This window comes from Colletotrichum chrysophilum (assembly GCF_026319265.1).
Source record: "Colletotrichum chrysophilum strain AFK26 chromosome Unknown scaffold_181, whole genome shotgun sequence".
NCBI lineage: Eukaryota > Fungi > Ascomycota > Sordariomycetes > Glomerellales > Glomerellaceae > Colletotrichum > Colletotrichum chrysophilum.
Window position 1 is genome coordinate 31,655 of NW_026517468.1, and position 20,908 is coordinate 52,562.

The 20,908-nt window shown below is 54.4% G+C and overlaps 10 protein-coding genes across 10 annotated transcripts; 4 read left to right on the forward strand and 6 right to left on the reverse strand.

Moving 5' to 3' along the window:
• Positions 1-22: 22 nt before the first annotated feature.
• On the reverse strand, positions 23-1,249 carry COL26b_012561 (uncharacterized protein; the record flags this gene model as incomplete). The annotated part of the gene is made up of 4 exons (XM_053185204.1): positions 23-143; positions 206-798; positions 854-1,145; positions 1,209-1,249. 4 exons carry the CDS (start codon positions 1,247-1,249, stop codon positions 23-25), a joined length of 1,047 nt encoding a protein of 348 aa, XP_053030839.1.
• A 559-nt stretch (positions 1,250-1,808) lies between these two features.
• Positions 1,809-3,116, reverse strand: COL26b_012562 (uncharacterized protein; the record flags this gene model as incomplete). Its single annotated transcript, XM_053185205.1, has 1 exon — positions 1,809-3,116. One exon carries the CDS (start codon positions 3,114-3,116, stop codon positions 1,809-1,811), a length of 1,308 nt encoding a protein of 435 aa, XP_053030840.1.
• A 1,022-nt stretch (positions 3,117-4,138) lies between these two features.
• COL26b_012563 (uncharacterized protein) lies at positions 4,139-4,639 on the reverse strand (the record flags this gene model as incomplete). The annotated part of the gene is made up of 1 exon (XM_053185206.1): positions 4,139-4,639. The coding sequence occupies one exon, from the start codon at positions 4,637-4,639 to the stop codon at positions 4,139-4,141; it is 501 nt and encodes a 166-aa protein (XP_053030841.1).
• A 1,152-nt stretch (positions 4,640-5,791) lies between these two features.
• COL26b_012564 (uncharacterized protein) lies at positions 5,792-6,919 on the forward strand (the record flags this gene model as incomplete). Its single annotated transcript, XM_053185207.1, has 2 exons — positions 5,792-6,026; positions 6,087-6,919. The coding sequence occupies 2 exons, from the start codon at positions 5,792-5,794 to the stop codon at positions 6,917-6,919; spliced, it is 1,068 nt and encodes a 355-aa protein (XP_053030842.1).
• Positions 6,920-8,331: 1,412 nt separating this feature from the next.
• COL26b_012565 (uncharacterized protein) lies at positions 8,332-9,252 on the reverse strand (the record flags this gene model as incomplete). The annotated part of the gene is made up of 1 exon (XM_053185208.1): positions 8,332-9,252. One exon carries the CDS (start codon positions 9,250-9,252, stop codon positions 8,332-8,334), a length of 921 nt encoding a protein of 306 aa, XP_053030843.1.
• A 785-nt stretch (positions 9,253-10,037) lies between these two features.
• On the forward strand, positions 10,038-10,349 carry COL26b_012566 (uncharacterized protein; the record flags this gene model as incomplete). Its single annotated transcript, XM_053185209.1, has 2 exons — positions 10,038-10,172; positions 10,233-10,349. 2 exons carry the CDS (start codon positions 10,038-10,040, stop codon positions 10,347-10,349), a joined length of 252 nt encoding a protein of 83 aa, XP_053030844.1.
• Positions 10,350-10,600: 251 nt separating this feature from the next.
• On the forward strand, positions 10,601-11,365 carry COL26b_012567 (uncharacterized protein; the record flags this gene model as incomplete). The annotated part of the gene is made up of 1 exon (XM_053185210.1): positions 10,601-11,365. One exon carries the CDS (start codon positions 10,601-10,603, stop codon positions 11,363-11,365), a length of 765 nt encoding a protein of 254 aa, XP_053030845.1.
• Positions 11,366-13,920: 2,555 nt separating this feature from the next.
• COL26b_012568 (uncharacterized protein) lies at positions 13,921-15,201 on the reverse strand (the record flags this gene model as incomplete). The annotated part of the gene is made up of 5 exons (XM_053185211.1): positions 13,921-14,090; positions 14,140-14,762; positions 14,813-14,908; positions 14,959-14,998; positions 15,057-15,201. The coding sequence occupies 5 exons, from the start codon at positions 15,199-15,201 to the stop codon at positions 13,921-13,923; spliced, it is 1,074 nt and encodes a 357-aa protein (XP_053030846.1).
• A 942-nt stretch (positions 15,202-16,143) lies between these two features.
• Positions 16,144-18,560, forward strand: COL26b_012569 (uncharacterized protein; the record flags this gene model as incomplete). The annotated part of the gene is made up of 3 exons (XM_053185212.1): positions 16,144-16,191; positions 16,254-17,343; positions 17,398-18,560. 3 exons carry the CDS (start codon positions 16,144-16,146, stop codon positions 18,558-18,560), a joined length of 2,301 nt encoding a protein of 766 aa, XP_053030847.1.
• Positions 18,561-19,235: 675 nt separating this feature from the next.
• On the reverse strand, positions 19,236-20,094 carry COL26b_012570 (uncharacterized protein; the record flags this gene model as incomplete). The annotated part of the gene is made up of 3 exons (XM_053185213.1): positions 19,236-19,505; positions 19,566-19,894; positions 19,956-20,094. 3 exons carry the CDS (start codon positions 20,092-20,094, stop codon positions 19,236-19,238), a joined length of 738 nt encoding a protein of 245 aa, XP_053030848.1.
• Between the last annotated feature and the right edge of the window lie 814 nt (positions 20,095-20,908).

Genomic DNA, 20,908 nt, shown 5'->3' on the forward strand with positions numbered 1-20,908 from the left:
CAATACGATAAGTGTCAGACAGTTACTGTTTCTTCTCGTTCAGCACCATCTGGAAGGCTTCTTCGAAAGATTCCTGCCAGTCTTCCTCGGTCTTCTGCGGCTCCCAACCAAGCTCAATGGCGAGGACTGGCTTGGTTGCCGAACTGCAAGGGCGTGTCAATATTTATCCTCTTCCCACATTTTATGGGATTTATCGCTGACTCACTTGGCTGCATAGTTCATCTCAACAACATGTGGGGGCGCTTGCAAAACAGTGGTATAGGCCTCCTCCAACGACACAGATTTGGGCTCAGCAGACTTCAGTGCACCAAGCTTGACCCCGGCCTTCCCAACGCCTCTGGCAATATCAAGCCAGTTGTGGCTACCGGTATTGGAGAAGTAGATTCCTTTCCGGCCAGAAGGGATATCATCCCCAGCCAAAATCTTGCTGAGGACAAGCTCATAGAGAAGAGCAAGGTCGGTGACGTGGACATGTCCGAGCCGGCAGGTCCCGTCGCCAACGTACAGCGGAACGCCGGCTTTGATTGAGCCACGAATGATACTGGGGATCTGCATAGAACCTTGGTTGAAGTATCCCTTGCCGCGGCCGTAGATAGTTGGAGGCATCATGACGTATGTCTTAACGCCCGTGCGCTCACCTGTTTTGACGACTGCAATGTCGGTGGTTCGCTGACCGTAAGTCTCTTCGGCTTCCTTCTGCTCCTCGAACGAGAACACGTCTTCTTTGTCCGACCATTCATGTACGTCGGAAGGGGTCTTGGTGATAGTGCGCTGCGCCAAGTTGGAAGTACCCGATGTCTACGCAATGAGTCTGTTTGTCCGGGCAATCGCGGTCGTTGGCCCAATGGCTTACCTGGATGAAGTAAACTTCCTTGCCCGTATGTTTCTTTCTATCTCCGAGACCCTCAATCAACGCGACGGCGGAGCCGGTATGGAATCCACTCGGAGTGTGGATGACATAGTCGTGCTCGCTGGCCGCTTTTCTGAGCTGCTCAGAGTCGTCCAGGCCATTGAAGAGGACTGCGTTGATTCCCTTCTGTTTGAGAAGATCAACCTGTTCTTGTTTCCGAACAAGGACAGTAATTGACAAGTTCTTGATCTCGGGGTAAGTAGAGTTGAGAAGCTGATGTAGCACCGTGCCACCACTGATCTACGCATCAGTCTCCATCTTCCCAGAGAGTGCGTCAAAGTCAGGCAAATTAACTCACACGAAGCCCGTGGCACCAGTGAGGAGTAGTCGGCCAGTCATGATGGTAGGGAGGGATAACTGTCACAAAAGCTATCTTGGAAAGTGTCGTGTCGTGGCATGAACTGGCGGGGTATCCGGCTGAAAGTTATATCGTGACATCAGTCCGGCGTTGTGGAGACGCACCATTACCAATGACGGCCGGGATATGTATTCCGCGGAACGCCGGCCGAATCCCCGTGGAGTGGCGCCACGGCCGCTTGCACCATTAAGCTTAACTAAACTCTCTCGACGCTGCACACTAAAACACGACGTCATCACACAGGAGAGGATCCCGCAGTTGAAATCCACCCACAGCTGTCAAAACATACCACTCCAATTGAATCCCGCTCAAATAGACGAGTTCTCATAATGAGAAGCAAGTCTACACCGACGCAGACCCACGGACCGATGCCGGTCGGGGTGGGGCCGAGCTTTTTACAACAGCTACCACTGCTACTGATCACCATATTATTTCCGAGGCTTTGAGCGGTTCAACATCGTGTCGTCCGGCAAGACGACTCCTAACACATTTATTCGTCCAAATTTTGAAGTCCTTCATCGAGAGCCGGACTGCCTCTCATCAACTGATGGGCTCTTCTTGCGGCAACACACTGACATCGACAATGCTGACCCAAATGTTCTCCTTGTTCTCGCTGTATGCGACAATCAGCTTATCCCCGACCTGCACTGCTGTGGGATAGCTGAACCCGAATGCCCGATTTTTAATCCCGTCGCGCGTATCTGGCACAATCTCCCTCGTCGCATTGGTTCGCAACACTCCGATTGCCTTGTACCTTTGATAGTTCCCTCGAGACAACGCAAGCGTGAGTGGCTGGCGCTGAGGGTCGGCAGCGTTGTACCTTGGGTTCGACAGAAGGAATCTGTCCCCAGTGGCTAGCTGTCCGAGGAATTGTTTGGTCTTCGCGTCCGGGATGTTAGTCTGGTAAATCTTGTTTCCCATCTTGTTCTTCACTTTTGGATACCAGCCGTCGCCTTCGGGGTCGTCGTTGTACTCAACCCAGACGGAGTGGGTATTGTTCGCTTCCGTGGTGATGTCTCGCCAGTGGCGCTGCCAGTAACCTCCCGTTGGCGAGTCTGCATCGTCATGCCACACTGCAAAAGTCTGCTCCTCCATCTGATGAATGCCGTCAGCGGCGAAGAGGCCGTTGTTGTACAACCACGGTGACCACGCAGGAGCCTCATCTGGCCTGCGAAGTATTGAGTTGATCTCGCAAGCGCGGGTGCAGTATTTCATGCCGTATTCCGTGCCGTAAACAGTCTCCTCGTACCGTTCCGAGTCAGTCCACTCGTTCTTCTCAATCCAGCAAGGGTCCTGAAGAGGCTCTCCATCAAGCGAGATCTCAACCGCAATGCGGCCAGCCGACGTCCACCGCCCGGGACACCAGCGGCTGCCGGACTGGCCTATCGCGTAAAGCGATCCATCGGAGAGATGCACAAACGTAAGAGCCTGCCATGCTCGCTGCGCGATCCCGCGATCGCACCAGTACTTCCAATTGTATGCTTCTGTCTGGTTAGGAAGCAAGGCGGCCGGCATCAAGCTCTTGCCTGGGCTCCACGTGAGACCGCTGTCGTTGGATGTTGATATCCAAACATCCTGTCCCATGCTATCCTCATCAACCGGAGCTGAAGAGTAGATGAGAAAAACGTTTGAGCCAATAGAGAAGAGTTCCGGGTGGTGAGCGTAGGTTCGGTTTTCAGCAACTCCATTGTAAATCTGGATCTCCTTCTGGACGGGGATCTGTTCCCATCCTGCGTAGAGAACGTCGCTGTAGTTCAGAGGCGGTGAGATCTGCCAAAGGCTGTCAGGCGGCGGCGGTGCTCCAGCGATCGGGCGGAGCCATGCCGAAACCAGGAAAAGAAGGAGCATTGATAATGAGTTCGCCAAAGGACTGTAACGCATCTCCAATCGAATTCTCTTCAAACACGACAATTGGTGATTAACATAAGCAACTGAAAGAAATAGTCTGATGGGGTTTGCTCGACCACAGAGTAGTCTAGACGGAGATGTGCTTCTTCGGGTCGGGTTAATTGGGAACAACTTACTGAGGGCCAAGATAGTTCTTGGCATAGAAATGAAGCTAATTGGGGGAATATTTTGGTGAGGGGACTCCGGCACGCGGGGTTCTGCTAATCGGGAATGACTCCAAATGAGGGGCTCGCGCGTTGTGCACATTAATTACAGCAGGCAGTCATTGTGAAAGCATTGATGTCATCCGATCCTGTAAAGAAGGAAACCTCGGTTTGAATGGGACTCATTCCATCTTTCAACGGATGCAACGTGTGTTCTGTGATTGGCGCAGGTGCATGCGTTACTTTGGCTAATTGGAGCTGCGTCTTGAGACGGGCGCGAGTAAATCTAGGAAGACGGCGGGTCTTTTCTGGAAGCTCTTCAATGCAGTAGGGTCGCATTTGATCGGCAGACGTATCCGAGAGAAACCAGATGAGGTATTTTGGTCGAGATACTCTAGCTGGCACGAAGACTTATGAACGCCTGCATTGAAATCTCAGCACCTATTGATAATACCTCACCATGTTATGAATAGATTTTCAAGACGAAGCTGAAATCCGGAGCCTCAATGACATGAGTAGTCCCATATTGTTACACGTCAAAATTAGAGATCGCAGCGGGCCGAGATCACAGATAGAAGTTGCATTTTGGCACAAGCGAGTTCAACACTTCCGTGTCTGCATGTAACGGGAAAGGCCTTCGATGGATAGAAATATTGCTGAACCTTTGAAAACCCACATCTGACTTCGACTTCGTTGATCAGTCTGTCAAAGTCAAGGTTGTTGCGAAGCCCTGGTGGAACCATACCTCTGCTCCCCACCCCAAAAGATCGCAACAGCCCCGGCAACCTCGAGTCAGGCATTTCCAAAAAGGTCAGCCGTTCAATTTCCAACTTCGATAGTCTCAGTCTCCCAATCTCCCTGCAATGATTCTGGCCCAGCTCCAATAGACTGCAGCTTTTCAGGCTTCTGCAACAGCTCCTCCGTGGTCAAGCCAGGCCATACCGCCATCCATCTTCCCTTCAAAGAAACCTTTGCCTTGCCCGCCTTCCACACATCCTCTGGCACCCTGGGCTCGCGCAGTTCGACCACGTTCTCGGCGCTCTCGCCCGGCTTCAGGGTCACCAACGACTCAGGCCCGGGTGGCATCTTGCGCCCGACCTTGATCGCAGCGATGTGCATCGGCTCAGAGGCACCAGCTGGAGTGACGGATACCTGGCCCAGGCCGAGGACGATTGGGTCAACAGGGGAGTTCCATTTGATGATCGTCACGGGAGTGTCAGGATGTGTGTTTTTGACGGATACCTTCACGCTGGGTGGAGACGAGGCAGATTGAGACACGCTCACTTCCAGGTTGCTGAGGAAGGACGTCGAGTCGGCCATTGTCAGAGTCTCAATCGGGGAATGGAAATAGAGCGTGAGAAGAATGACGGCGCCGAATATCAGGGCGACCGGGAACGTGAGGGGTCTGTGGTTGCGGCGCTGAGGGATCATGTATGATGACTTGAGTCTCGATGAACTGGATTGCTGGACTGATTGCTGAACAAACAGGCAACAAAAAGTTCCTCTTCAGTGATCGAGTTTGCAATAGCGACTGTGTGTGCCTTGGGACTGGTGTTTGCCGGCAGAACAACGGCAGATGGCGATGCTCGTACCGAGGGGGAATACGAGGCTTTTTCTGGCGCACGTGTGTATGGCTACTGAACAGGCCGCAACTCCTGAATGGATCGACGCCAGCCCTGAAGCTGTTTTAGGCAGGTGGCAAGCTTGGTTAGGCACCGGAGGTTTGCTGAATATTAAAGCGGACGGAGCGTGGTGCGGGGGGCCGGAGGAGGTTACGTATACGGAGTGCGCTGCCGAGATTAGCTAATGCTGGAAATGGGGCCGTCCAGAACCCGTCCTTAATCAAAACGTCGCGCTGCCAAGGCTGCCAAGGCTGAAGCGCGGCTTTCTGGTTGGTGTTGAGCGATCGTGAAAATAAACAGCGAACCAGGCGCCGAAACGGCCCACTACTCTATTTATTCTAAACTCCGAGCCTGGCACCTGCGACCCCATATCTCGTGCTGATCACCACACTCAGGGGGCAACTATTCACGATGACCGTTCCATCTTGCAAGCAAGCGAGGGAGGAATAGCCTCAACTAGAGTGCCGTGGTCTCCGTAACTGGGCCCGCCATGGGGCCAGTCCGGCTTCTGTTTGGCCCACGGCTGCCGGTGTCCTGTCTTCTCTAGAGTTTGAGGCTATCGGAACGTCTTGGCTGCACACCCGCATTCCGACCAACGCGTTAATTCTCCGTGGCGGAAATGGGCTTGGCCTCGATCTGGGTCCTTGATTTTTCTTCTCCGTTACGCAAAATATTGCTCGTATTATAGGCGAAGATTGCCATCGTAACATGAGTCTCCCCGTGAAAGACGCAGCCATAAAGCTCTGCTGTCCCGCTGATCCTCAAACATAGCTTATGTTGTGAACCCATCAACGATTTCCATTCTTTCTCTCCAACTCCGTTCGTTCTTTTTCCTCATTCCTTATTCACGATGAAGGCCGCCACCGTCATCTCCTGCCTTGCGGCCCTCGCCAACGGCGCCGCAATCAACCTTGGCAAGCGGGCTGGGCCCCTCGATGTCAAGATCGAGCAGGTCGGCAACAGCGAATTGAAGGCCAGCATTACCAACACCGGCACCACGCCCCTGAGGGTGCTCAAGGCTGGTTCGATCCTTGACGGATCCCCCGTTGAAAAGGCCCAGTTTTCCACGGCCTCGGCAGATGGCGGTACGTGAACCTGGCACTAATAGAGAACATTGAACGAACATGATCTAACAACGTCAACAGTAAACAAGGTTGCCTTCACCGGCGTCCGCGTCTATGTCCACGATGCTGACCTCCCCGACACCGCCTTCCGCACCATCGCTGCCGGCGAGGTCGTCCAGGTCCAGTGGGACGCCGCCCAGGTCCACGACCTGAGCAGCGGTGGCGACTACAACATCTCCAGCACAGGCTCCCTTCGCTACGCTGAGGAGGGCAGCAACAAGATCGTCGGTCAGGTCGTTTTCGACTCCGGCGTTCTGCAGGCCAAGGTCGACGGTGTCCAGGCCGCCTCCGTCCACGCCGCCTTCCACCAGAGTCTCGCTGAGAAGCGCGTGACCATTCAGAGCGACTGCACCGGCTCCAAGAAGACCGCCGTCACGGCCGCCCTCTCCAAGGCCAAGAGCTACGCCACCGCGGCCCAGACCGCCGCGACTGCCGGCACCCGCGTCGAGCAGTACTTCGGCTCCTCCTCCTCGAGCACCAAGAGCACCGTCGCCAGCGTCTTCGGCAAGGCCGCCACCCTTCTCGGCAGCACGTCGAGCGGAGCCGGTCTGCACTGCACTGACGTCGGCAACTTCTGCAGCGACGGCGTCGTTGCCTACGCCCAGCCCGGCACCGACGGGTACATCGTCGTCTGCGACTACTGGTTCCAGTTCCCCGCCTCCACCAGCACCTGCCACGGAGCCGACCAGCCCTACGTCCTGGTCCACGAGTCCACCCACTTGTCCGAGGTCGCCGGCACTGACGACGTGTGCTACGGCTATGAGGGATGCGTTGACGGCCTCAGCACCTCGCAGGCGCTGAATAACGCTGACTCCTTCGCCATGTACGCCCATGGCATCCAGACCAACTGCTAAGTTGGGCATCGGCCGATGCAACATTGTGTGAGCTTCTTTGTATATTATAGGTACATCTGGAAATGTATAAATCCGTCTGTGACTTCAAATAAGGATTTTGTGATGTTGGCCAAACAAAGCCTAATGAAGTTGACCTGAAGGAGGGCAAGCACAGACTTTTGAGTATGTCATATGTGTCTGACGACACTGTGCTACTGCCACCATTGAAGTGAGTCTTGCATCGTGCCTCTTTCCGTGTAAGGCTGGTCATATCAAGACCATGGGTTCAGTCTATTCGCTCTCCTTCACCCATACTACCTACCTAGGAGTTTTCCGTCAGGTACACCAGAATTTAGTCATTAGTCCATTTCCCTTATTCGAAGTTTCAGAGGGATAGATTCTGGTCATTATGCACGATTCTACTATGTGAGTTTCTGAGGATGCTATGACAGAGGCATTGATTGACGTAGGGTGAGCTCGACTTCCACGCAAGAGTTCAACGCAATTCAGAACACGTTACTCAGACAAATATGAATACAATGACCTGGATAATGTGGGGAAACGTTATCAGACGGCTTTATTATGAAATTAACTGCTCTCTCATAACCCTCACTAAGCCATGTCCTCTCCTGCAATTTGTTGCAAGTTCCCCATGTAAACTTTGTTGCTCCTCAACCTGGCCTGCCTCATTTTCGCCTTTGCCGGGGCAGACCCGTCTGCAATGTGTCGTCGCACAAAAGCTGTGTCCAGCTGGGTCATGGCGGGTCAGGCTCAAACTGTCTAGTCGTAAACTGACTGTGCCAACCTGTCTTCCATTGGAGCATAGTCCAACCCTTGTTCTCTTCTACCAATTGTTCCACGTCCCAAGCGTCGCCCACCCAGAAATTGCATTTGACGACAGACGTCCCAGCTACAATAGCATGGATTGCCTGCGGAAAACCTTCGCGTACATACCAGGAATTATCTGACGAACCGGGCTGTTCCGGATCCTCACGCTGGCTAAAGGCGGTACGTTTGTGATCTCTTGCGTCTCTTCGCCTGACATCCCATCGCAGCGGTGGAAGAATGCCTCGCTCAAAGCAGATATCAATTGCTTGCTGCCACACAGCGTCTCGCTGAACCACTTCCCGGAAGATTTCCGCGCATGACGAGTCTCCATCGATAGTGAGGGTGAATGAACCTGGTGGCATTCCAGCATGTTCAAGTTCCAATGCCTCTTGTGCCCAGATCGCGACTTGGGATGACCATTCCTTCTGTGTGCGAGTTCCTTTGGTTGAAGGCTTTAACGCCATGCCAATAGCATATAAATCCCTGTATGTGATAGGTAGGATGGTCCTCCACATGTTGACCCGTCGTTTCACACGAAGCTGCGGGTTCTCTCGGCAAAATGGAATGAGCCCAAGCCCATGGCATTCAGAGAATGCGACTGCCAATCACTCTTCTTTGAGTAGGATTTTCCTGATATTCAATCGGGTATCCCTCGATAAAGACTTGAGAAACCGAATAGCTACAGCCGCTGCGGAGTAGTGATACTTGATCAAGCTTGTATCGAGTCCGCAATCGCGATCCCATCTTTCACGGCGAGCTTTCCGTTCCGCTTCCATCCGCTCCGCCTCAATATTGCGGATAAGATTCATCATGCCGTCAACTCTTTGTCGGGTCGGAATTTCCCAGGGATCGGGATTCAGTCCGGCCAGCCTCTCAAGGTGTGCTGGTTCCGTCCCATCATCGTTCCTGCGTTCCTCTCCAAGGACAAATACTCCGTTCTGGAAGTTTGAGAATTGCTCCGGGCTGAATCGATCCTTGTGTGCCAGAATAGTTTGCATGGCAGCACGGGAGAACTTGCGGAAAACAGACGGTGTTTCCTCGCAGCAGCCAGTGGAACTGACATTTCGCCAGTCCGAATGTTGCCTCAACTTGCCTTGGTCGTTGGTCCACCATTTGTTTGCTCTACCTTTGATCATGCCGAGGTACGGCGCAAATCTTGGATGATCCCGCGTGAGCTCCTCCCAGACATCATCAGGAACGCTGAGATTATCGGGGTATATGTTGTGCAACTTCTCCCCCAGCTGCTTCGATATACGCATGACTATATCGCCGAAACGACCGGCGGTGACGCGATGCTCCTCAGAACATGTCGTAGAAAAGTCGAGAGTATTCGTAGAGAACGGCACGGTCCTCAATTCATTTGCCACAGCTTTGCAGGTGAGCATGAAGGCAAGGTCGATGTTGTCGCCGTTGGCACATCTGAGGGTGTTACTTTCGAAGTCCAATACATAACCGCCGTCGGAAATGACGTATTGGCCGTAGATCAGATCCCGCACCTCGCGGGGCAGGTCGAAGAAATGGGGCATGACGTTGATTTGAAATGATGGGTAGTCGGGAAGATGTCGCTGTCAGTGCAAGTCAGGATTGGCCTAGGAACGGTCGAGCGTTGACGAAGGACGTAAAGGAATTCAAGACAGGGACGGCAGGCCATGTTTTGAATAACGCCAGGACGGCGCGTCTGACTCATCTTTGGGGCTTGCAAGGTGGATGACGAGACCCCCAGAAGAAGGTTGGTCAGAACCTACACAACGTGCACCCATCGCATAATTCTACTTCACCGAGGAGACGCGAACGAAGACTGGGGGATGAAAAGAAAGCGAAAAGGCAATGGAACAGAGGAAGAAAATCAGGCAGAGATGTACCGGAACGCTGACAGCACTCGCAGCTCACGCTTGCCAAGTCAGGACCAGCAAATCAAGTGAAGCAAACGGGGAGCAAGGGATGCAAATGAGACGAGGATTGACATACCGGCTGGAGCCTGGCGATAGCTGGAACCTACACTCGAGGGCACAAACTCAACGATGTGACTCTTCGCTAATGTTGCGAGTCAGCCTGATTCCGGAAACTCAAACTCATGGGAGTGTGAGTGGCGCACCTACCGTGGCCAAAAGGGTTCTCGTGGCCATGGCATAAGAACTCGACCGCTGCAAAACTTGATTAGACAGGAATCAACTAAATAGGGACCAGAGGGCTACCTGCTTCGAAAGAGGCCTCGAGCCTGTTCCTCACATCCTCCTATACGCGCGGCGACCCTAGAGGCAGACAAGTTAGCAAAATTCCAGATACGTAGGATTAAAAACCTACTTACATGATGTCCTTCCACCTCTTCGAATACGCGCGCAAGGAGAGCAACGCTGAGCTGGACGACCTGATCCGCGAGACCAAAGTCAAGGATATCGAGGGCTCCAGCTATGGCCTGCTTGCCTATGCTGACAAGATAGCTAGAGTAAGACTTTATTATGTGATAGAATAGAAGCAGGATTACTTTATAATACCCCTTCTCAAGTCCACCCGACTGTACCTGCTCAAAGCTTTGACCGACGAAGACGATATACGGCGGTTGTGGGGCCTCGAGATCGATATGGTCATGGTCGAGGCGCCTCTGCTGCCACGAAAGATTTAGGTCTGAGCGAAAATAGAGCTTCATAGCATCTAATAGGACAGCCTGCTACAAGTGGCATAAGTGGGTCATGTCTTCTGCCTTACCTAAGGCTGACGTCCATGCGTTTAAGGTCTTCTCCGTGGCCACCGCTTCCTTATACAACACAGCTCATTCGACAACATTAACCCTGCCGCGAACCCCATTTGCTCTAGATCTTGTATGTTCGGATTTACCTTCAAGGTTGACTACTCTAAAAGGGAATAGAAACCGTCATGGAAAACGACCTGCTAAACGAGGTAAGCGCTTACCTCGACGAAATCGTCAAGCGTCTTGTCGACCACCTGAGAGACCAACTCGTCGGCGTCTATCTTCTCGGTTCTGCCGCCTACGGCGCCTATGAGCCAGGCTCCAGCGACCTCGATGTCCAGGCAATCGTCAAGAATCCGCTCGAGACCGATGAAAAGCAAGCCATAATCTCCCTGTTGAACCAAGATGCGTTGCCATGCCCGGCCACCAAACTTGAGCTCGTCGTCTATGCTCAAAACTCGGTCAATCCAGCCAGCCGCCACCCACGTTTCGAACTCAACCTGAATAGCGGACCTCACCAAGCCGACCATGTCAGTCTCGACCCCGCCAACGAGTCGAGTCACTGGTTCTTACTGGACATCGCCATGGGACGTCAACTTGGTGGCTGCCTGCACGGCTTTGCTATAACTGAGGCTTTTGGGGCGGTTCCCGACAGCTGGGTTTTGGAAGCAATCGCGGACTCGCTGGCATGGCACCAAGCAAACGAAGCGAACTCGACCAACAGCGCTCTTAATGCTTGCCGAAGCTGGCAATACATCGCTACTGGCGAGTTTTCGTCGAAACTGAATGGGGGCAAGTGGGCCATGGGCCAACCGGATTGTCCACCTATTGTCAACAGTGCTATTGCAGCCCGCAATGCAGGGGGAGAACTTCCTGTTGCTCAAATGATGGAACTTTTTGACTTCGTCGCCAAGGCCAATCGCAATAAGCTGAATAATGATATTAATTGAGCATGGTGCTGTCTTTTGGTAGTAGGTGAGCAACATTTTGTCTACAACCGCTAGCTCTGGAGACATTCTAAACCCCATCAGCGCCCCTGAGCCACTCCACAAGCGAGTACTTGGAGCTGCGTAACAGCACTTGAAACGGTGGATCTCAGAGGACCATGCCTACTTGTCTAACATTGCGCGTATTTGAAAGACATACTTCCTCGTCAGGGATATGAACATGGCGCCAGCCAAACCTGTTGTCGGGAATGCAAGTCTGCGTGCGTGGCCGGTGTAACGCAAGCAACGACGGCCGCCGTGGGTAGAGTTTCAAAGGAGTAAACGGGTCATGGGGAGGTGTGTCACAGATTCCTCAAGTACGTGTTTTTGTTTTGTCCGTCTCGCTCGAGTATTTGAAGAGTCCGCGCGCCTTCAATCTGGGTTTCAAATGGGCAATTGAAACTTTAACGTCCAATTGTAAAGCGCAGAAGGTTTTAGCTGATGGGATAAGTATCCTCTGGGGAATATTGAGACCAGTAGCCCGAAGCAGCAAAGGTAGAGAAATATCAAGATTGCTATCTTAGATATATTTGACCAAACAAACGTCAAAGACTACGCCGGCGGTATGTCATTTGAAACCTGCTTAGGAGCCTCACCTCCATGGAATAGTCCCACGGGGATTGCAAGCTCAGCCCGTAAGCACCCAGTAGCAACAACCCTACTTGCAAGGTAGTCTCAAGTTAGCGTAATGAGTGATTTGGCTGGCGTTGGCCGAGCTTCCAGCCAATCTTTCATGATGTAGTTGCTTGAGGCACGTATGCAGTCCAGTCCTATGGAATTCATGCGAGAGGGCTCATACAGGGTTGTTTGTGGCTGTGGCTCTCCGAGAGCAAAGCAACGGAGGGTTGTTCGCGGAGATTAAGATGCCTCTGCCTACAAAAACTCCCTAATTCAATCAGGCGGTTATACTCTTCCACTGTTCCGTGACAATTACAAATGTCGACCTCAAAGTTGAGAGATCCGCTCATTGACGAGGAAGAAACGCCAGTTCAGAGCAGGCTTGGAAGTTTATCTGGTATTGCGTAACCTTTGAGGAGAGAGTTGCGACTCGATGGGATTCTGCTTCAACTCCATTCCCAAGCTGCTGCACCCAGAGACCATTCCGAGTACTGAATGCTTCTCGTGCGAACCTCGCGGACGGGGAGACTTAGGATGTTATCTACGCATTGACGTTCGATGCCAAGAATCTCATCACTCGTCATAGCGGCACAGCTAGAGTAGTTTGAAGATACCCTGCGTTCAAACAGTGTCGTAGTGTGTTCAAGTAGTTTGTCAGGTGTGTTTAGCCCGTCGAGCCGAGGCTGGCGGTTTAAATCGACACAAGTGCCCGCAGATAGGACTCCGATAACTCGACCAAAACATCTCGATGGATTTTCAGAATGCAATCGTCCATCTCCATCCCCAAAAGGCCACTTCCAAGATTCCAAACCTGCCAAAACGGACTTCGAGCATTCCCACCTTCCTCACCAGATCTTTCAGCACTTTAGGCACTTCACAGTACCCGCGGATCATCAGAGATGTTACCTGTGGTGCGGCTGCATTCAACGCAGATTGAGGAGCTAGATTACTGACGCTCTGAAAACATAAGCCCCGAGGCCTGGCATGGCGGGGTGCCTTCTTCACAGGCAAGCAAGTGATCTGGTTGCTACATTTGACTGTGCTTCCGCGGCGAGAAGCAATGTTTGACGGGTTTAACCCCAGATTTGACGACAGGAATGAAGGCAATAAATCTGGAGACATTAGAGATGACAGCAGCAGGAGTCATAAGAGGTTGAGGCAGCGATGGAAAGGATGAAGGTGGCAGAGTCATGGCTAGCAGAAGCAATAAGCATATTGATCCCTTGTCTGAGAGGGCTTCATCTCATCAGCTGCATTGGAGGGTCGGGGGATTTACTCACCCTCTTTGTTGGGCAATTGAGAAGGCTCCTCAATTGAGAAGGCTCCTCTATTTGAAAGGACGAACAGAGTCGCACGGGTGAATGTTCACTTCAGGCACAGACTCCACACGAGGCAGCCTCACACTTGCGTGGATGAGATAAAGGGATTCTGTTGAGCGCTTTGTACTCAGATGCTTTCTCAGGTCTAGTAATGTGCATTCTGGTATCAATCGCCATTGGTGGCAACCATCTACCCTAGCCGTCATCCTCAATGGCTCGCTCTAATAACTCAAACGTTTTATGTATTCTATCCATGCACACTGTAGCTCGACGAGAGATCTGGCGGCAAGTGGAACATCTCAGTCCCTCCTGCGCGTAACCCCCGACATCTGCTTAGTTGGTCTGAGCCAAACGGCGACGGGTGATCTGGGCATACGACTGCGTCTCCTGTCCGGTAGCATCAGTGACGGAGGCTAGGAACTTTCCCATCTGCTGATGAGCCGCCGCCGGAGTCTCAGAGATGGAGTTGTTGCTCAGATGCGAGCAGCCGTCGAATTGCGAGCCCGAAGAGACTCGGCTGCTTGGGAGAGAATAGATATCACTGGCATCGCTGCGTGACACCACGCTGGAGGCCGTGCTCTTCTAGTCCACGGTGCGCTCCGCGTTGGTGGCACCGCCACGCCAAAGGCCGTAGAAGCCGTCGCAGTTCTTCCACAGCTTGATCGTGCCGTCTTCGGAGCTGGTCGCGTACAGCTTGTTGTCAGGGGCAAAGGCGATAGACCAGATGGGACCGTGGTGGCCCTTCAGGGTTTCTGCGGCTTATCAGTAACGAGTCCATCGTGCTTTCTCGGCAAGACTCACCAATCTCGGTGCCATCGTCCCAGCGGCAGACACGCGCCCAGGTGCCAGGCTCCTCTCCAACAACAAACTTGCGTCCCTTGATATCGAGGCCAACACTAGCAACGCCGTGCTTCAGCTCCATGCGCTTGAGCTCATCCATGGCCTGGATGCCGCCCCAGAAGTAGACGGACTTGCCGGCGGCAACCGCCAGGACTGGAAGACCGCCGCCAATATCGCCAGGGGAGGTGATTTCGGGAGCAAGAGAGACCAGCTCGCAAGACTTGATCTCGCCGTCGAGAACCTCCTGACGAATGACTTGGCGCGTGGGAAGGTCGAACCAGCGGAGGGTGTTATCGGAAGCGGTGACGATCGTGTTAGGGTCCTTAGTCCAGGCGATGAACTTGATTGAGCCGGTGTGGGTGCCCTCGCCAATCTCGAAACCGGCCGAGGCCTGGACAGTCACAGGACCGGCGGCATCGTTCGGGTTGGGAGCAAAGTCGCTCAGGTCAAAGACGCGCAGCTTCTTCTCCATACCTCCGGTCGCGATCAGGTCAGAGTTGTCGGGAGGGTAGGCAACGGCGCGGACGATGTGGTTGTGCTGGAGAGTGTAGAGGACCTCGCCGCTGTGGGTGTCCCAGACCTTGCTACAAATCGTTAGCCACTACTCGCAAGTCGAAAGTCGCACAGAGCTTACGCAGTGAAGTCAGCAGAGGCGGTGGCAGCGTTAGAGGCATCAGGACTAAGTCTGGCCTGCCAGACGGCACCCTTGTGGCCGATGAAGGTTCCGATCCTATCAGTCAGTTAGCAGTGCCACTACGCGGTCGATGTGCTTCGCCCTACCAATCGCCAGTGAGGCCATCGCGCAGCATAGGGTTTCCGTCTGCGACAAGGTTAGCATTGCGCCGATCGCAAAGCCGGGTCGCGTGTCGCAAGCTTACCCTTGCAGGCGGAGATCATGTAGTACTGCTCTTCCTTTTCCAGAGAAGAGAAGCAGACATGAGGAACGGGTCGCGAGTGGCCGTGGCAGGTGAGGGGGACGTATTGACGCGAGGTCTCGGCCGCAGCAGAAGGTGTGGTCGCCATGGTGCTGGTGATCGGTAGTTTGAAGGGATTTCGAAGGTGTTCGCTGTCGCAACGTGTGCGTCGGGGGAGGAGAGGGGGGGTATCAAACGGAAGTCGTTGACGCGGGACAAATGCCGAGGTGTACGATGTGTAGAGAGCCAATGTCCGCGAGGAAAGAAAAAGGAGAGTCAGTCAATACAGCCGTAACGTCGTAAATGTTCGTGGAGGATGCAATGGGGTCGTGAGAGAACGCCTCGGGCAGCGCAGGGGAGGAAGAAGCAGAAGCAAAAAAACGGGAATCAAGAAGATAGCTGCGAAACAAAGTGGATGGAAGCAAATGGGAGAGCAGCGCGAAGGAAATAATAGTGGGGTTCTGTCCCGAGTCGGAGCAGAGCCCATGGAGGTTCTGGAAGGAAGGAGGACGCTGATGCACCGAGATTCAATGGACCCCTGAAACTGAAAGCGAGGTGCTGCTGCTGCAAGAGGACAGAGTTGACCCCGCGCTGCTTCCTTCGGCTGCTGTGGCTTGAAAGGAGCGGGGAGCTGCTGCCTCGGGCGGAGCTGATTGGACGCAACGAGACGGCACCATGTGCTTTGATAAGCAGCTCCTCAACTGTGGCTGGTGAGCTGCCACTTGACCAGTTCCGGCAGGGAAGTCAATGGAAGCAGAAAGGCGGCAGGGATGGAGCTGTTGATTGCCCGGGGGACACCTGCACCGACCCCCCCAATGGCCCCTCCCCGCCTGCCCCCCTTGTGGCGCAGTGGAGCTTCGCCGTTCCCGCTTCCATCGTCATCGTCCGGTACCTAGTGTAGCTGCCACCATTACCAAACCACCCACACGTTGCAGCACCACGACAACAGCCACCTCCTCCGGATCATCAACCGAGGTGTGAGCTATCTACACTTGGTCCTCTTCAGCAATTTCTGCATACCATTCTTTCTACTAGGCCTAAGTCGACAGCCATGGCCGATTACAAACTCTCCGCCCAGCTGTCTGGCCACGACTCCGACGTAAGTACATGCAACGATGCTTCGCTGTTTGTTTCACGGCTAACGTGATTTGTGATCAACAGGTCAAGGCTGTCAGCTTCCCAGCTTCCCATACCATCCTATCCGCCTCTCGCGATGGCAGCGTAAGAGTCTGGCGCCAGGTCTCCGACTCTCCCCCCTCCTTCGAACCTTCCGTCTCGAGCCAGACCTCCGAATTCGTCAACTCCGTCACGTACCTCCCACCTTCCGAACAATACCCTGATGGCCTCATTGCGTCCGGCGGCAAGGATACCATCGTCGAAGTCAGACAACCACAATCCAGCCAAGGTGACAATGCCGAGCGTCTCTTGATTGGCCACTCCCAGAATGTATGCAGTCTGGACGTCTCGCCCAAAGGAACATACATCGTGTCAGGAGGCTGGGATTCTCAGGCCATTGTGTGGAGCACCAGCACGTGGGAGCCCGAGATTCGCCTCAGCGGCCACGAGAAGAGCGTCTGGGCCGTCCTTGCGCTTGACGAGGAGACTGTCGTGACTGGCTGCGCCGACACTAGCATTCGCATATACAACCTCAAGGCTGCCGTCGCCGGGGACGCTGAGCCCCGATCCACCATCTACACCCCCGAAGTCGTGCGCGCCCTTTGCAAAGTTCCGAAGGGCCACCCAAGCGGTGCGGAGATTGCCAGTGCCAGCAATGATGGCATTATCCGTCTGTGGAAACTGAATGGCCAGCAGGTCGGCGAGCTCCATGGCCACGAGAGCTTCATCTATGCCCTGGCAAGCTTGCCTTCAGGCGAGCTAGTAAGCTCCGGCGAGGACCGCACTGTTCGCGTGTGGAAGGGCAATGACTGCGTGCAGACCATTACTCACCCTGCAATTTCGGTGTGGGCTGTTGCGGTCAACGCCGAGACCGGCGATATTGTGTCGGGAGCAAGCGACGGTGTTGCGCGAGTCTTCACCCGCAGCAGCGAGCGGGCAGCCGGTGCCCAGGCCATTTCCGACTTTGAGGAGTCTGTCAAGGCTTCATCCATTCCTCAGCAGCAGCTGCCATCTATCAACAAGGAACAGCTTCCTGGTCCAGAGTTCCTCGAGTCGAGGTCCGGTACCAAGGAGGGTCAGGTGCAGATGATCAACCAGGGCAACGGCAACATTACCGCCCACCAGTGGTCAGCCAGTAAGTGATTGCAGCAGACAAGCGGCACGACTTGACAGTACTGACTTTTTGTAGGCCAACAACAATGGATCAACATCGGAACTGTCGTCGACTCAGCGGGCAGCAGCGGCAAGAAGACCGAGTACAATGGCAAGTCCTACGACTACGTTTTCGATGTCGATATTGAGGATGGTAAGCCGCCGTTGAAGCTGCCTTACAACCTCTCTCAAAACCCCTACGATGCTGCCACGAAGTTCCTGAACGACAACGAACTTCCAATCAGCTATCTCGACAATGTCGCCAACTTCATCACACAAAACACCCAAGGTGCGACTCTCGGTCAGTCTGCGCCAGCCACCTCTGATCCTTATGGCACGGAGTCAAGATATCGGCCCGGCGAGTCTGAGTTGAGGCCCAAAGTTTTGCCGCAAGCCGAATATCTGAATATCACGGCTGGCAAATACGATGCCATGATCAAGAAGATTCTGACTATCAACGCAAATATGATTTCATCTGGTCGGAAGGATGCGGCTCTGAACCCAACCGAGCAAAACACCCTTAACGCGGTAAAGGAAGCCATCGAGAACTCCAAGCCTGTTGATCAGGCTGGTATTGACCTTGCTGTCAAGATTGTGACCTTGTGGCCCTACTCGGATCGTCTGGCGGGGCTGGATCTTCTCAGATGCGTTGCGACGTCGCCTCTTGCTGCGGACGCCTCGTCATCTGAAGGGTCATTCCTTCGCATTGCCGTGTCTAGTGCCTTGAACGCGCCCGACGGCGCTACTCCTAACGAGAACTCAGTGATGATGGCCCTGCGCACGTTTGCCAACATCTTCACCTCACCAAAGGGCGAAGCGCTCGCAGCAAGGGAGGCAGACACTGCAGCGACTCTGCTCGAGAAGGTACTTGGTCTCTCCGGTGGTGCAGCCATCGGCCAGTTCAACCGAAACATCCTGATTGCAGCGACTACCACTTTGATCAACTACGCTGTCTATGCCCACAAGGAGAGGACTTCATTCCAATCCAAGCGTTTCATTACGGCCGTGGGCAAAATTCTGTCCGAGCAGAGCGACTCGGAGGTCGTCTACCGCGCTCTGGTCGCACTGGGAACATTCGCTTCGACCAGTAAGGCAGAGATCAAGTCTCTCGGGGGCGAAGGCTGGATCAAGTCTGCCGTCGATAAGGTGTCGGAAGTCCGGGTGAAGGAGCTGGGCAGGGAGGCTTTGCAACAGTTGTGAAGAGCTAAGGGGTGATGGAGTTGTAGTAATAAGCATGAGCACGGGGGGTCGGAGAGTGACGGCCGCGTGATATCAGGGTGCCGCGCTTGCTGAGGCCACGGCAAAACACTGGCGGGGATGCAATAGGGATGCGATGAACTGCAGCATGAGCAATTGAGAGACAGCTAGCTTAGAACGCGATTTGGAGCGTAATGAAACCGCTCCCATGATTCATGTTTACAATACTTGGAAAATTCATTTCCACTGCCAGAGTCGTGGGTGTTGGTCCCGTCCGAGTACGCGGCCGGGTCAAGTGCCGGAAGCGTCGTCGCTTTCCACCATCACACGCCGTCCCTTCCGGGCACAAATCGTAGACCACGGGCGATGATTCTAGAACCAGCGCGTTCACTGCCAATTCTTGCCGAGAAACGTATTGACGAGATGTGAATCTCGAGCACCCACAGTTCACCGCGCTCAATCTTCAACGGAGGAATTTCATTCATTGAAAAAAATAAGAAACAGTTAGATAATAAGACGAGTGTAGTAGTAAGGCTTTTCTCGCCCAGACTTGATCCCTCCCAACGCCATCTTTGATGCCAATATACAATAAATATCCCGAGGTATAATCCCATTCCACCCAAAGTTTCATCATCATCTCACTCCAGCCGCGATCACGTCACGCACGCACGCACTTCCTCACAACAACACCCACAGCCCGCCGACGACGATCGGCACCCAGCTGAAGACGGCCCAGGCACTCTGCGGCCGCTTGCCCATGTACCAGAATGTGACGGAGCTGCCGGACTCTGCGCCGGAGGTGGCGGCCTCGGCGGCGGCCTGGCCGGATTCCTTGGTGGTGATGGTGTAGACGTCCGCGAAGCCGATGTCCTGCGAGTTGAAGCAGTTTGAGTCGTTGACCTTGCCGATTTTCGGGTCGCCTGGCTCGGCGAATTCGATGTCGACGCACTTTTTGGGCATGGTCAGCAAACGCAATTTGCTGTAAGATGGGGAGGGGGCGGGACTTACGGAGAAGAGCGAGGCGCCGTGCACGGCGAGCTCGACGATTTGGATGGTGGCGTGGTCGCCGGCCTTGACGGTCGTGTTGGCGGGCAGAGGCACCTGCGGGAGGCAGACGGTGCCCGGGTAGGGGTTCTTGCTGGGGCCGAGGATCTGGAAGACGGGGATCATGGGGAAGGACATGTTGATGGGACCGCCGTCGGGGCCGTCGGTGCCGAAGCCCATGTTGACGTACATGAAGGCTGTCGCGTGGCCCTGGAACCAGCCCGGTTGCCAGGAGAGGGCGCCGCCTGTTGTCGGCCAGTAGGTTCTGTTCTTGGTCACGCCCATGCCGCCGCCTGTGAGAGTTTGTGTTAGTTGTGATCAGAGAGTTGGGAGAGGAATGGGTGAGAGACGTACATGGATAGTTCCATTGCATGCCGTAGGGCCATGTCTCGTTGGTGATGAGATTGTTGCCGCGCCAGCCCGGGTATGAGATGACGATGTGGGCGGAGGCCGTCGCGGCGAGGAGGAGTGCTGAGATTGTTGAGGCGAGCATGTTGGCGGTGGTTTTTGTGTGAGATGCAGGTGTGTTTCGTAGAACAGTCAACAACGAAGCCTCTTCTTCAACGAGAATCTCAACCGTCGGGAGCTGTGTCTTTGTCGCACAGCCGTTCGCTTCGATTCAACCCCGCCTTGGGGTTGGTTCGCCGGAGTGGTTGGTCCGTATGATGTTTGCTTTTGCCCACGCAGGATGTCAGGAGAAAGAACGCCGTCTCTTCCCAGTCGCAAATGGTCCTGATCACAGCTTTCGTAGCTTTTTGAAGACTTTGGAGATTTCAACGTCGCACTAGCAGAGGAGGAGAGAAGGAAGGACGCTGCGCACACCGAGGGCGGCCCCTCAGGCTATTATCTGGCCCGCAGGCTGCGAGCCGCCGCCGTCGCTGCAGGCCCCATTATCCCATCCCATTTCCCGCAGCGCACCATGCAGTTTGCACATTGCAGGTCCGTCCAATCGAGAAGGCGAGCCTCCTCTCGGGCTCGACGGTCTGGACGGGGGTTTGGTGGCACGCTGGAGTGCACCGGTAAAGATTGGGGCCCGGCAGGAGCCAGTAACGATGTGCGCTGGGCCTGCAGGACGGCCATCCGCCCCCTCCCCTGCTGGCTCGCTCACAGCACCGGATGGAGGTGGACGGGGGACCAATGGGCGGCTGGGGACGGGGGAGAGAGGCCGCGGGCGAGGCGCTGGGCATTTGGGACCACGGAGCGAATGGGAGGGCGTATCACATCTCTCGAGGTTGTCGGGGGTCGTGAGTGGTTGGGGGCGACAGGGGTCGAGGGGCGTGTAAGCGCCCGAGGTGCGGGCTGCAGGC